Below are 15828 nucleotides of genomic sequence, written 5' to 3'. Positions count from 1 at the left end.
CCTCTCCTGCCCCTTGCTGCTCAAGCAGGGATTCACCTGCCAAGGAATGTGGTATGCTAGCTAATGCTGAGAGGTGTCTGTGTGTCCAATTTCACTGGGACAGGCAGACAGAACAGTGTCTTCTTAGGGCGTCTTGGAGCTAATCAGCAGGTCAGCTGGTAATGTCCCTCTGTTTCTTCCTTGGAAAAAGCTGTTTAGGAAGACCTTCAACTAATGAGAGAGGCTTTTGTTTTGTGAAACACTGTGTTATCAGCCCCCTGCTGGCTCCGTTGCTGATTAGGTTTGCAGACAGTATGAAGAAGCAGGGAGAGAGAGATTGAAAAGCTCACTATCATCAACAGATGCATGCACTTCACCCCTTCCACCTTTGCCTCAGAGTGCTAGCTGGAGGTTGGGGTCTGGCAAAATTCCCGTCCCTTGAGTAATGAGCAGGGAAAAGCCTGGAATAGTGCAGGCAGGGTGGGCATTTACACCCCTCCCTAATTAGCTAGGCCCTGGCAGGACATTCTATGTTTACCATACCCTCAGCTCAGCAGCGTGGAAGGGAAGGGAGAGCTGTCTTAGTGCCCCATGGCTTCAAGCCTGAGCCACTGCATGTGCCCACATTTCCTCAGTCCAGAGGGAATGTCTGTGGTGATGCAAACCAATTCAACTTAGGCAGGTTAAACTATCCTGCAAAGATTGAATCAATTCAGGCTCAGGGTTTTTGAATGTCTGTCCCTAGACCTGTTGACATCCCAGAGGGGCTTAATAAAAGGGAACAGGCTTGGTTCAGGAAGGAAGGATTAAGCCTTCTTCAGTGTGTTTTGTGAACACTTCTGATGGAACATTTTTAACAACAGCTACAAGAATGATGTAAGTCATCTCATAAAAATAAATATCTGTTAGTTTTCCAGATCAGAGGAATTAAAAGTACACCAAAAGGGTGAGAGTCACAGAATTTAAGGTAGTATATTCAGTACTGCCAACCCCACACGTTTAAAAAATAGGGAATTAGAGCCCCAAATCCTGAGGTGGATTTTAAAATCTTGAGATCTTATTTCTGAGTTTTTAGGGAGGACTTGGTCTTGTCTTTCAGTTTTTCTCTACCAGTGTGAGAACTAGAAACTTACATTAAAAAAAAAACCAACCATGATTGGCCATTTGGTTTTATAGACTCATGAATTTAGAAGCTGGGTCTTAGAAAAAAAAATCAAATAGCTGTAAAACTGATGGATACCTGCACAGTCCTTTTGTCTTGAGGTGTTTTATGGCAACATTAATCCCATGTTCATGAAAGTGTTGGAGTGGTAAATAGTTCATTCAGTAGCTTGAAAAAAACAGCAACAGAATCCTGACTATGTAACCTGTGCAGTACTTCTGTAAACCTCAGGAAATAGTTTAGAAGTCATTAACAAAACAGTAGAGAAGTTTTAACCTGAGTGTCTTCTGCTGTAAAGCAGGGGTGTTCAACCCCCTAGTGCATCGGCCAAATTGAACCCCCAACACCAGGTGATCCAGCCCATGGTGCTTCCTATGGGTCCAAAAATTTGGTGGCAGGGGATGCACTTATGCCCTGCTTCCAATTTTCTGGACCTGTGGGGAACACTGTAGGCTGGCGGGCATGCACATGGGGTTAGTGTGAGGCCCCAGGCCCACTACTGGTGAGTTGGGTCTGATTCTGGCATGTGGGGCTGGATGGGGGTGGTACAGAACCCTGGGACTTTATCCTGACACATAGGGAAAATATGGGGACCTGAGGCCCAATCCCAGTGCACAGGGACCAATCCTGGTGCTCAGTGGTGGTGTGGGGCCCCAATCCCTCAATCCCAGTGTGCAGGCTAAGGTATGGGAGTGTGGGCCCCAGGGCTCAATTCCAGCACATAGGGGCCAATCCAGGCACATTGAGCATGTTCTGATCTACAGTATGTTTAGATAAACCTTCTAGAGATGCCCCATGGTGTTTATAGAGTATTAATGACATATTATTTCTTTCATTATCTTTCCCAGAGTTGAACTGGATCCTCATGTCAGAGATTGCATTCAGACATATATTCGGGAGTGGCTGGTTGTGAATCGAAAGTAAGTTACATGCTTGTAAATAAACTAGGAAATAGCATGGTTCCTTTTATTTAGCATAATGACAATGTATGTTTAGAACTAGTCCAAAGGAGCAGTAATTTAATTTGCTGAAGAAAGTATTTATATTTCCAGTAGAATTTTTAGCCTTTTTGTTTGTGTTTGGACAGATGTACTATAATATAAAAAAATCCTTGCTACTGCTTGTTAGTTATTTGAGAACCTTGACAGAATAAATGTAAGGGGGAAGCAGCTCATATTGACTATATATGATGAATGATTTCTGTAAAATCTGAACACCATACTGTCCATGTTTACACATTGTTTAAGAATCATAAGCTTTGTCTTTGGGATGAGATATGGAACTGACCACTTGTGATCATTAATGTTTCCATGTCACTTCTTGCAAAATCTTAACCAAAATCTAGCTTGCCTAATAATTAATCACTCTTAACTTAAATTGCTCTGGCACTTGCTGTGCAAGAACATAGGACTGAAAGGAACCTTCTGGCTTACACAATTCAGACCTCTATTAGCATAGGAAACCGTGTTAGAAAAACTTTCATAAAATGATTAAGCTTCATCTTAAAAAATAGTTAGTTTTCCCCTGGTCCTATTGGGAAGTTGTCCTACAACCTTATTTCTTTTGTTAGAAATTCTCTTCCAGCCTAAATATTCATGACCAGTTTATTGCCATTTGTTATTGTGCCAACCTTGTCCATTAGTCTAAACAGTTCTTTCCCTCCTTGGTGTCTTAACCTACTCCCTTCGGATACATTTATAGAAAGCAATTACATTCTCTCAGTATTCATTATACTAAGCTAAACAAGGAAAACTTTTTTTTAATTATTATTCTTCTCTCATGAGAGAGGTTCTCCATTCCCTTGATCATCTTAGAAGCCCTTTTCTAATTTAAATAGACATAACCAATTGTTGTCTACTTTGTTAAGTTTTATTACCTGTTTCATAGATTCATAAATGCTAAGGTCGGAAGGGACCACAACAGATCATTGACTCTGACCCCCCTGCCTAGGCAGGAAAGAATGCTGGGGTCAGATGACCGCAGCCAGATGCCTCTTTAGCATCTTAAAGACCCCCAAGGTAGAGGAGAGAACCACCTACCTTGGAAGCCCATTTCAAATTTTGTCCACCCTTACCATGAAGTTTTTCATAATATCTAGGAGTTTTTCCTGATATATAGACTATTGTTAAAGTCTTGTATTAATTCCCATCTTCTCTAGCTTAATTAATCATTTCCCATTTAGCCTTGTATCAAAAAACTATATGGAAATCCAGACATATTAGATCTACTCTGTTTGTCTTGTATGGAAAATTGGTTAGCTAACTGGCATGATGTTCGATTTCACATGCCAGTTTTTTCCTAGTTCTGGGGTAGGAATGATCTGGTCCTGATAAATTGAGCATGTTGAATTTTTTTTATTTTGTTTCACCTTTGAATATTGTAATTTTCCATTTTTATATTCACATTCCAGCCAACTACATTCGCATTGCCATATTAAATATTGTTTTCCTTGAAAACTGAGGTGAACTTATTCTTTTCTTAGGTTGTATATAGATTATCTTAATTATGATCCTATCTTCACTTTTACGGAGCATTGCTGTTTTTTATTAGGCTGTGAATGGAAAGATCCTTGTGCGTAATTTTAAGCTTGTGAATTACTCTGATACCTGTCAGGATAAAGTTGCCCAAGAAAATGTAATTTATGCCATTTATCATTCTAAGATGAGATAAGAAAGCACAATGTGTGTTGTCATTCAGTTCAAATGTATATATGCAAACTTGAATGTTCTTTTATGACAATGGTTACTTAGTTTTAAAAGTTGTGTTCAGTAGGGTGTGTTAGAGTCTGTATTTTTGAGTATTTTAAAATGTTTGATCCTGTGTGTAAAACTTTTGGGGAAGCTGGAGAAAGAATTAGCCTTCCTTGTGACTGCCTCGTCTTGGGGCTCCATCTCCCCTACACCCCGCCCAACACCAACTGTGATGTTGCTTGTCAGGGCCAATGTTCGGGCCCTCCCCAGCGCTCAGTCCCTTCAGGTGTGGTTGTTGACCACTGGTGTAGCTAGTGCCGAGTGCTCTCCATGGCCCCTTTCTGCTCTGTGGTCTATGTGAAACCGGATTCTACCTGGACTGCTGCCTCCCTTGACGCGCTGCTGATTCCCTGAGTTTGGTACGTGCTGCTGGTTGTTCAGATCAGGGTCCCGTCCTCGCTGCATCTGTCGCCGTCCCAGTTGCTGGGGCTACCGGCTCTGGCCCATGATGGGTTGCCAGCAGCTCCTTGGGCTCACGCTGGTCTGGTATTCTTTCCAAGGTCCCTTCCTGAGGGAGCCACCAAGCCTCCTCTTGCTCTGCGCCATCTGGCTGCTCTGACCCTTCTAGGCCAGCTGGGGATGCTCTTTCTGGTCCCTCTGGCTCCCTTCTGGGTGAGCCTTTTCTGCCGGCTCCGTCTGCTCACCCAGCCAATTGCCCTTGGTACACTTTTATAAAGTGTGCCCAAGCGGACGTGGGAGCCATTTCCCGCTCCTCCCAGCAATGCCATGGGATTTTCTTTGATCTTTGGGGCTGCTGCAGTTTCACTTTTGTCACAAACAGCTGCCAGCATGGCATCCCACCACCTCTCCCCTTCTCCTGGTAAGATTTCCTTATACAGGGACAAACTCCAGAAAGGGAACTTACCCGGCAGGGTCAGAGAAGCTATGTTGCCTGGCACAGCAGGGAAGAATGGTGGGGGGGGAGGGAAACCTACCCAACAGGTCTGGGATGGGTTGCACTTCCTCAGTGTGCTAAAAGGAGCTCTGGGGGAGGGAGAGGGGAACTGGAGCAACACACTGGGTCTAGGGAAGATGTGCCTCAGGAGCTGGTGCTGATGGCTCAGAGGAAGCCCGGGAAGTTTAAAAGGAGGACACCAAAAGCGGTTTGGCATTCAGCATTCAGGGGGAAAAGGATTGTATGGCAGGACTGGGAAGAGGACTCTGCTGCAACAGAGACCCAGCCAGCCAAACCCTTGTGGGACACTGGGATACTGCAACCCTGAGTGAGTGACCAACCTAAGCCCGGAACAAGATAAGTAATGCCAGATGGTAGGGTACTTGTCCCCATCCATCCAACTAGTGGGTCAACACACACCACAAGAGAGTGCTCAGTGAAAGGTTGTCAAGCCCAACAGGAGAGAGGGCATTAACAGATGCCATAGGTGGTGTTAGCCTCGTAGGACCTTAGATAGCCTAGGCAAAGGAGAGATTTGCCTGGAGGGACTGAATAAACAGTCATCAGGTTTAAATCAGCTATAGGGAGCTGAGATGGACCCTCAAACCTGGGTTCTGAGTTTTTTTTCTCCCTGAGGAAGTAATACAAACAAGGGGATGAGAGTCTGTTTTCCTTTTATTTTATTTTCAGTACTCCCAGGCAAGGGAGAGATATCAAGGGAAAGTAAGATCCCCTGAACACCTGAGTTAGAGTTAATTTAAGTCATAGGACATGGGACCTGGTGAGTTACCTGATTGAGAATCTAGGAGAGTGGTGGTTAGAGATCTTATCACCCAGGATCCACCAATCCCTGTTAGAAGAAAGACTGCCTTACGTTACGCTGGAACATTCAAGTGAGAGATCTGTCTAGATGGGATGGCCACCAACCATTCACTCTGGGGAGAAACTGAGACCCAGTGACTCACACTCATTGTCAGCAAAGACAGATGACTTATCACCCAAGAGGAAAGGGGCAGGGTATAGGAGTGTTGGAGCAATGGTCTTAGGTTGCAGCAAGGGAAGTTTAGGTTGGATATTAGGAAAAACTTTCCTATTGGGAGGGTACAAAAGCACTGGAACAGGTTATGCAGAAAAGTTATGGAATTTCCATCCTTGGAGGTTTTAAGTCCAGTTAGACAAAGCCTTGGGTGGGATGATTTATTTGGGGATGGTTCTGCTTTGAGCAGGGGTTGGACTAGATGACCTCCTGAGGTCCCTGCCAACCCTAATTTTCTATGATTCTATGATATTAGAATTGCTTGTAATGATATAGCATACTAAAGGTTCCAGTATATGGCTTTTTTTATTTTTTTGTTATAAACATTTTTCTTCATTCTTCAGGACACAAGATAGCTGATTTCTGGAGCTAGGCTTGGGACTTGCTCATTGCAAGTAATTCCATAATATTCCACTTCCAGTTTTCTTACATACTTTTCTGAACCATGGAAAAACTGGCCAGTATCAGAGGTCTTAAATATTGTGCCTTGTGTTTGATCTTGCATTGCAATTGTTCATATTCCTAAAATGTAACTGAGACAGTCAGAGAACTTGCAACAGTAACATATGATGTTGCTCAAAATCACAACTCTGATTAAACCAAACTGTCTCTGAAAAGAACCTTTAGTGATAAAGGGAATATATTGACCATGATTATTACAATGTAAGATAATGCACTAAGAAGGAGCTACTGCAAAGACTGGTATTTGCTAACTTGAAAAATAGGTAGATTTCTTGGGACAAGATTTATGTAGTCTGAATGATGATAATACTCAGGATCAGAACTACACAGTAAAATGCTGTTCAAATACTTGATTATATATGATATAGTCCACTAATATTGTTGGATGGTGGGTACGAAAGCATTTAGAAAGAACAGAATGACTGAAGTTTGGTAGTTAGGATGAAGAGGCAGGAATCAGTGAGCCAAAAGCACAGTGAGAGGTTATGGTGTTAGTGCTGGGATAGGGATAGGGCACAGGTAGGGGATCAATGACTGGTGTTGTGATCCCACTGTTGAATGATAGCCATGGGGATTTCTTCTGTCCTGAAGCTGCTGTAAGTAGCAGTCAGGCAGTGGCTGATTTTGCACCGTTGAGTGAACCTATTCTTCATAGAGTTCAGCTGTGTTCTCTAATAAGTTAGACTAGAGGTTCTCAAACTGTGGTCTGTGGACCACCAGTGGCCCACAAGCTCCATTCAGGTGGTCCACAGAAAGGTGACCTAAGGCTAAAGCTGACAAATATCACACTCGACTTCCCAGAACTTTGTGAAAAAAACAGGCATGTCCAATGCATTTGAAAGGTGAGACTACTGATACTAAAATATGGGTTGCGTGCTTTAATTTGTAGAACAAAAAAAAATTATTAAGTTGTCCACCAAGACCCTCAGCAATTTTCAAGTGGTCCATGAAAAAAAGTTTGAGAATCACTGAGCTAGACCATTTGCTAAAATCAAACTGCACCTTTTTGAATTTTAAGTGCCAGCATATTGTTGTATGAACAAAACTTCCAAAACTTTTTTTTTTTTTTGGAGAAGTGCAAGTTTCTGGTATAGCTTACAGATTTAAATATAGCATTTATATTAAAGGAAAATGTAAGCCTTCAAGTAATTAAATGGCTTTGCTTGCTGTTGGAGGTAATGAAAGAAACAATAAAGCAACTCTTAAGGGCTCTAAAACAGCTTAAAGTACCTGTCTTTAATCCTGGATGATTAAGGTTGTTCTATAACAAGGTCATATTCAAGGAGATCAGGGATGTCACTGAATGATTCCTTCTCTTTTATGACTTCATTTTTTTTATTGTCACTGAAGTGATAAACAATTAAAATTCAAACAATTAAAATGCAAACACACCAGAGCATATCATTCAGTTACTCCCAAAATGTAATAAAAAAGTGTCTCCCTAATCAATAATTGCTTACTATGACTTAGAGTAATTATACAAAGCATTAAGATGCTTAGCTATTGCTTTGGAAAGGAAGCTGAAAATCAGGATATTGTAACTGAGAGAGGGAGACTGGTTACAAAATGTTATTATGAAACATCAAAATGTTTATGTTCTTAACAGGTTACTAAAGGTATCACTTAAATATTTCATAAATATTGTGTAGAAAAAAATACTGTAAAATCAGAAGAGCACTAAACTTATTTATTTACCTTTTTATTTTGGCATTTTCCCCATGGTATCTACTTCCTTACTACTTCCTTACTTCTTATTTCCAAGTTCTGCAAAGTTTTATAAATAAAGCTGAGACTGCTGCAACTTCAGGCAGAGTTGGCAGCAGCAGGAGTAGGAAGGAACAGCATACTTCCCTAAATATTGTGGCACTCATCAATAGTGTGAGTTAGTATTCAGGTTTTCTGTGGCTTTCCCATTTTGGCCTGTAGCATTTCATCAGCTTATGCTTTGCTTGCTTTCCTTTTCTCTCCCATCCTACTTCATTGTAATGAACTATACCCAAAAACTCATCCTTGTCAAGAGTGTGATGCATAAGCTGGAAAATAAATTTGGAGTAGCTATGTAATGTCCTGCTGCCATTTCAGAGCATTTGCCTGCAGGGTGGTAACACTACCATTGTTGGAACATCTCTTGAATCTTCTGTTTTTCAATGCCAAATGCCACCACATTGAGAAGTTGAGGGTAGATGAGATTTGTATCTTTGTATCTCTCCCTTTTACTATTACAAATATAGAATAGGATGGATACAACAAAATAAAAAGGAGCCTCTACTTGACCTGAGGGGAGGAAAAGGAATCATGTTTTAGGGACTACACTTTTGTTATTTCTAGTTCAAAGGATCCCTCTGGAACTGTAGGAAGAGGAGCAGGTTTTAGGGAAGACCTTAAATGTCAAAGAACCCAAGACTAGATAATTTATTGGGCTAATATGATTAAGGCAGACTAGTTGCTAGAGCCCAGCAGTACATGAGACAGCAATATGACTAGGTACCAAGTTACTGCTGGTACCAGTACATGGAAGAGCAGAATGTCCAAGTATCAAATACTGCTGGGTTGTGTGAGGGTGGTCTTCAATACCAGTTCCAAGCAAGGCTTGAATTCATGTTTGTGCACTACTTCCATGTAATTCCAGGAGGTCAGGAATAGGAAGCATTCTGTAGCCTTCTTTAATAATAGTCTACAACATGGCAGTGTTATTAAAGTAAGCTGTGGCATTTTGCTTCCTTTCATTTTAGAATATTAATCTTTTTTCGTAAGTTTTTTTTACTTACATATTATTGCTCTCTCTTATGCTGTAACATATATTATATCAGCATATGCTATATTGTGAGATCTGCTTAAAGTCTGTCTTGTGTTTCTTGTTTAAAACCCACAATATACAGGAGACGTTACAACATGTTCATTAATAAGTTTCTTTATTTTATTTCTTCTGTATCTGGCCTTTTTTGTCATTAAAATCATATTTTAGTGATAACATTTTCAGATGGGCTTTCTTAAATTGTATATTTCTGTATATATACTGTATAATGTATTTCTTACACAGTATATTTCTGTCTGTAAACTATATAATGTATTTAATTCTTGTACATCCAGTTATTATAGATTTTAATATCAAATCAGTTCACTGAATTATTTCTTTACCTGCACATTTCTGCCCATACTGTACATGCAGTACATTCTTTGTTTCCTTTTCTCTGCCTTTACCTGGCTTTTCAACAGTCAGTTGGTTCTGTTTGCTGTCTTATTTAATGGACAGTTTATTTTTTGAAGTAGAACCCATTATTAGCACTCTATGGTCTGTATTTACTGTTATTGATTGTGCTTGAAAAATTTACTGTTTTGAAAAGGCTCAGTAGCATTGGTCATTTGTGCTGGGTTGCCAACTTAAATGTGCGTTATGAGACAGTGAATCAACACGGAAATAACAGCAGTTCAAAAGAGACCAATTTCTGGTGTTTTCCTTGTTATGTCTGCAGAGAATCAGCCTAAAGTTCCAAATGTTAATGCCCAAAGCCTGCTGACCAGGGCACCAGAAGCAGAGACCACTTACGTTTTGCGTACACATCAGGTCCTTTTGTCAGTAGTTGAGTTGCACCTGTCTTGTCTTTGCAAATGATGATGAAAAACTTAATGCTCCTTTAAAAAACATTACTATAGAATGCCTATATAAACACAGTGGTATCACAAATAAACATTCAGTTATTTTACATACATGATATCAAACCTGCATAGCAAGGTTTTAGTTATGCAATAATACTATAGCCTGACTCTTTTATTTTTGTTTTTCATGAATGCTTACTGAATATTGACTTGATTTATAAAAGAAACCAAGGAAATTCAGATACTTCCAGCTTTATAAGTAAGAGATCCCTAACGGATTTTCATAAGACTCTTCAGAAACAAACTTTTCAGTCGGAAACACTGGACAACAATGATGCACACTATCAGGTATTTTTCTTCTCAGCTGGCTTTATTGAATATTATATATTTCCTTAAAGCTTGCTTTGCTTAAAACCAATGTTGTTATGTTTTTTTCAATATAAATCTGCACTGTGTGGATGCTGCCTTAAGAGAAGCTCTGTAGCCAGTATTTCCAGAGGTCATGTATATTAAGGCAAATTTAGGGCACCGGTCAGTGTGAAACCCCCCCAAAAATCCCCGATCAGCTATTTCTCGAGGGCTTGTCACTTTGCCAGGGCAGCCTCTTGCATATGTGCATGTATGCACTTGCAGCTTTGTAGCTTGGCCTCAGGATCAAAGTCAGGGGCAGTTTTACCACTATCTTTTGCTAAAAGCAGAATCAAGCCTTTACCTCTGAGATCTTGTGATAAAGGATAGTGCAGATATAGTTTCCTCCTGGCTATGCTCACTGCCAGCCAGCCAGCTAGCACCTTCACATTTTACTCCAGGCTGGCTCACTGTGGCATCCTTATGGAGGGAAGTGTTCAGTTACTTGAGCCTCTAGCACCTCTCTTTTGGGAACCTTTTATTTTAGAAGACTAGTACCCAGCAAAGTCTGTGTGAGTAGAAGCTGGCCTAGACCTTGGGCTTTATCTGGTCTGGTGGTGTTAAAGTAACTGAATACAGAAACATAGTACAAGTTCATGGTACAGTGCTCCCATTGCTCTTTTGTAGTAACATGAGAGATGTCTGTATACACTGCTTGATTTCTTTACTATTATCCTAGCTCTTAATAGAGAAAACCCAGCTCACAACCAGACTTCTTAAATTGGATTCCTTTGAACAGAAATCAGTTAAATCCCTGAAAAATAGAATTGGAACGCATCTGGAAGAAGACATTTCAGTGGGTCATTAATCCAACCCACTGCTCAAGCCAAGACAGTCCCTGCCTAACCCATCCCAGCTAAGCCTTGCCCAAGCATGAGTGACAATTTAATTTTTTTCAGTACAGTTCTAGCTTCAGTCCAACTACTAGCCATAGAGCAAATAAAGCTAAATGGTACAGAGGGGTCTTATAATAGATTGATTTGACATCGGAACTGTCATATTGTTTTATTTGTATTGTAGTAGGACCTAGAAACCCCAATCAGGAATTGGGAGTCCCAGTCTGCTGGAGTAGTGTACATGCTCATAACAAAAAAGACTATCTATTCCCATCCGGGTTTACGTTTTGAGCATATTGTGAGAGGCAGCAAACACAGATGGGTGGAGAGAGAAGAACATAGCAGTGAGAAGTAAATTGTATAATCATCAGTGGTCATAACACCAGCTACCTTGCCATAGTCTGGTGCTTTGTAGGCTTCACAGAAGAGATGAGTGAGGAAATATTTTTAACAAGGCTAATTCTGATTAATGACAAGTTCTGGATTATTCCAGTTTCCAACTTGCTCTTTCTTTGTAAGAGGTTTCACTTAGTCCCTCTCCTACAGGCAAGCCTCAGACACTTAAGTGGACTATGTGATATCTCATCAAGAAGCACTCTTACTTCATCTGAGTTCGATCTACGAAGCCTGCAGCCTGACCGTCGACTTGAAAATCTGCTAAAACATGTTAGTGCAGAGGACTTTGAAAGGCAGAACGAAGAAGCCCGGAGAACCAACAGACATCCAGAGCTCTTTGCCCTCTATCCAACAGTGGACGAGGTAAACTCATACTTCTGAAAACCTTCTTAGCTGATTTGCAAATCAAAGGGAAGAGCACTTTCAGACAGTCTCAACTCCATTATAGTAAATTTTCTTTCTTCCTTAAAAAATGAAATGCTTGCCAATTGGGGCAATGTATTATGGTCTTGTCTGGTTACAGAGTTAAGGTTCCATATAGAATTAATAACTGCTTAATAATGTGTTTAATAATAGGAAGATGCTGCAGCTATACGGCCAGTTCCAGACTGCCCAAAGGAACATCTGGGAAATAGGATCTTGGTGAAGTTGCAGACTCTGAAGTGAGTGTCTTCCTATGCCTTATGGATTCATCTGCCCTTATGACAAACTTCATGTCACTTTTACCTGCTAATTGTCTTGTAACACAATATATCTACATCACTTAGAGCAGATTTCTCAGCACCTATTATAAGGCAGACAATGTTGCAGTTCTGTTTGGATTTCTCACTTTTCTTTCTTTGTCTTGTTTTCTATGACTACACATTGAAAGATTTTCTGAGAGAAACTACCCAAGAAAAACAGGTCCAGGGCATAACTGAACATTTTTAGGAGCCAATTCATATGCTCATTGTATGGTGTTGGGTTCTTTTTATATATGGAAGCAATCTAAACTCAAATAGGATGACAAAGTTCCTTGAAACATGGGAAAGTTCATCTAAACATCTAACTTCTCCCTTGTGCTTCTTAGAAGCACTTATTTAAGTACCCATGTTACAGAGTTGTTTAGGAGGTTATCGAAAATATGTAGGACAAATTCTTTGCTACATCTAATAATAAGTCTTGGATGTATATGATAACGAAGGCAATGCTTGGGGGAAAAAGACCTGTTTCAAGCTCCTCAGTGCTGTGGGTGGCTTCCTGCTGGCCAACTCTCTAGTTGTAGCCTCAGCATTGCTGTAAACTATGCCAGAGGCCTCAGAATCATAAGGGTACTGAATTACCTTGACTCTGCCTTTTGGTTTGTTTATGGCCACATTCCTCATGCTGAAATTTTGACTCCTATGGTATCCATGTAAGACTGGAGAAATCTCCCACGCTGTGGGAATCTTCCAACAGAATAAACCTCCCCCACCTGCTCCCCTCCCTTAGCTTCGGGAGAGTTGAGATCTCTGAGATTATGCCAATATCTACTTATTTCATAAAGGAAATGCCAGATACAGCCTCTATTTTTGATTATAGAAGGTCACAAGAGTGAAATGTTAATCAAATACTCTGTCTCTCTCTCCTTTACAGGTTTGATATAGAAATAGAACCATTGTTTGCATGCATAGCTCTGTATGATATAAAGGAAAGGAAAAAGGTAAGAATGCAACAAAGCAGAACAAAGAGCAATAACAAAGCATAAATATTGTATTGGTTAATAACTGCTTTTTTCAGGTGAATTTCATTACAGTCTGAAAATACTAGGATTCTTGGCCCCTTATCTTATATTTTGTGACTTTTTTGTCTTTTGAAGTATTAATCTATATTATGTTGCCAAAAATAAAAAATGTATTTGTTGGAAATATGCTAAAATTCTTCTGCCATCCTTACACAACAACAGTTGCATGTTTTGGATGGTTACAGCAGATCCTAACCTTGTTTATAACATGTCAGTCCAGCATGTGTTCTCTGATTTATTTTTGGTCCCTCCTTTTCAGGATGTAGTCATAAGGCAATCACACCAAATGATCGCATGCTACAATGCCATGAGACACTGGGTGGTGCAAGGTGGCATCAACTTCATTGGGGATCAGGCTGTAATGATGTAATCCGATATACATATAATGTTGCATGTTTGCAAACTTTAATTCCTTATTGGTGTGGGAGGCTATTTTTGTTCTTTGATGGGGGGGGGGGAAGCTTGCATTACTAGCTATTGTTTTTAGACTTTAAAAATACCCTTTCATATAATTTAACTTTTCAATGAATAATAAATTCATGGAAATGTTGTTGTTTTACAGATCTCTGAAAATTTTCATTGTGACCTGAACTCAGAACAGTTCAAAGGATTCTTGCGATCTCACACACCTACCATTGAACTGTCTAGTCAGGCAAGATCTGCAGTATTTTCTGTTACTTATCCTTCTTCTGATATCTACTTAGTAGTAAAGGTATGTATCAATGCCACTTCTGTTTTTTGCTGGTTTCTAGCCCACAGTTTCTGACCATAGACATAGTTTGGGTTTATAAAATTTTCAAGCAAAAATGTTACGCTGCCTAGACTTTTTGATATCTATGATAGTGTTGGGGTAAGAATCTACAGCTATGTGTCGCTGCCCAGCGTTGTAGTTCTGCCAAACTTTCATGGTTCCCAGTGTGACTGTCCAAAAGAAACTTAAAAGCAAAATGAAGTAAACCATTTCTACTTTTGAATAAGAGTCATTGTTTTTGAAGTTTTTACCTGATATGTTTTATGGAACTATTTCTTTTTAAACCTCAAAATGAAGTTGGTGAGCTTCTCCTTTCATTTGGCACTAGATTTCCCTTGATTTTAGCCCAAATGCAGTAACACCAGCTTGGTTGTTCTGCTGAATAATACTAGGTTTTTTTTTCAATCAGTAGGCACTGATTGAAAGCTAGGTGAATTGTGATGATGGATTGTTCCTAGAAAAAGATCACAGACAATTTATATTTAATATATTAATAGTCTTAGTAGCAGGTTAATCTTATGACTATAGTCCAGTTCTTTTATTATGGCAGACAGGAAACTAATTTCTTTCTTTCATGTATGGTTTTTTAATTCGTGGTTGTCAGGTTTTGTTTTTGGGGTTGTTTTTTTCTTTTGGTAGATTGAAAAAGTCCTTCAGCAAGGAGAAATTGGAGAGTGTGCAGAACCCTACATGGTACTAAAAGAAAGTGAGGGAGGAAAGGTACGTATGATGATACCATGGATGTTAAATGAAAACAAGCAAACAAAGAGGAAAATAGTAAAAAGAGCATCTACTCCCATTAGAATCTACCAAGTGGTGAATGGAAATAAGCCTTTTGTTACATATATAGAAAATCCTGGCTCAGGTGACTGACTGAAAACAGGTTATGGGTGAAGTCAATACTTTTTATTTACTTCTCCAGAAATCAATGCCTAGGACGTTTTGAGCAGTGTCAAACAACACATGACCAAATTTTCCAAGGGTAATGTCTACACATGGTACAAATATTTGTGCACACATGGCATTGATTTGAGTGTGTAAACCACCTCCCTTGCATGTGTATATAGCCAATTAAACACTATCACTTCAAATGTTTCTGTTGGTTCGGTTAACCATTACTTATCCCTTGAGAGGGGGATAGTAGTGTTTCTGGAACTTCTAAATGTATTACCATGTCAGAGTTCAGAAGAACAGTTATATTACCGTTGATCATGAAATCTCTTGATTTGTTATGATGAATATCAAGTTCGTCACTCTGGGTGCAAGGTCAGTAAATAGTGATGTTCATGGAAACCAGGTGAATATCTGCCTATCCCTTATTTACATATAAAAACTTAACAAGCCTTTGAAAGAGGGAGGAGAGACAGAAGTTTTTAACTCTGAATGATGCAACAAATCTCGTCTTTTAGTGGCAAAGTAATTGCTAATTTCCATGCATGGCTCTGGAAGCTCTATAGCTTAATTATTTAACATAATGTTTTAAACATGCATATTTTACTCAGCTCAGTGTATACTTACAGATATTCTGTATATATTATGTGTCTTGTGGCCCTCCTATAACATGGATTAAGCATCTTTTATCTTTGGGTCACTAGTTTAAACTGGGACCAGGCCAGTATTTATTTGAAAGCTGTTCCAATCTATTCAGTGAACTGCTGCATATGAACCGAGTTGCTTGCACCACACCAGTTCTTACATGATGCAGTGACAAATGCTTCAGAAATGGAGGATGAAATTCACCCCTGTGTCAGTACAAGGCTTTTACAATTATGAAACTCCTTTTTAAAGGTGAAC

General features: G+C 39.8%; 1 protein-coding gene across 2 annotated transcripts in view; it reads left to right on the top strand.

Moving 5' to 3' along the window:
- The window catches only part of DOCK8 (dedicator of cytokinesis 8), a 137207-nt gene that overhangs the window by 44888 nt on the left and 76491 nt on the right, over positions 1 to 15828 (top strand). For both annotated transcript variants that reach the window (XM_019555324.1, XM_019555325.1), the window contains 7 exons: positions 1990 to 2061; positions 10106 to 10229; positions 11672 to 11884; positions 12098 to 12183; positions 13136 to 13202; positions 13846 to 13995; positions 14674 to 14754. In XM_019555324.1, coding sequence (XP_019410869.1) covers positions 1990 to 2061; positions 10106 to 10229; positions 11672 to 11884; positions 12098 to 12183; positions 13136 to 13202; positions 13846 to 13995; positions 14674 to 14754 — 793 coding nt within the window. The remainder of the gene's footprint in view (positions 1 to 1989; positions 2062 to 10105; positions 10230 to 11671; positions 11885 to 12097; positions 12184 to 13135; positions 13203 to 13845; positions 13996 to 14673; positions 14755 to 15828) is intronic.

This window comes from Crocodylus porosus, unplaced genomic scaffold (assembly GCF_001723895.1).
Source record: "Crocodylus porosus isolate Cpor-Errol unplaced genomic scaffold, CroPor_comp1, whole genome shotgun sequence".
In the NCBI taxonomy this organism is placed as follows: domain Eukaryota; kingdom Metazoa; phylum Chordata; order Crocodylia; family Crocodylidae; genus Crocodylus; species Crocodylus porosus.
The sequence above is the reverse complement of the archived record's forward strand: the minus strand, read 5'-3'. Positions and strand labels throughout refer to the sequence as shown.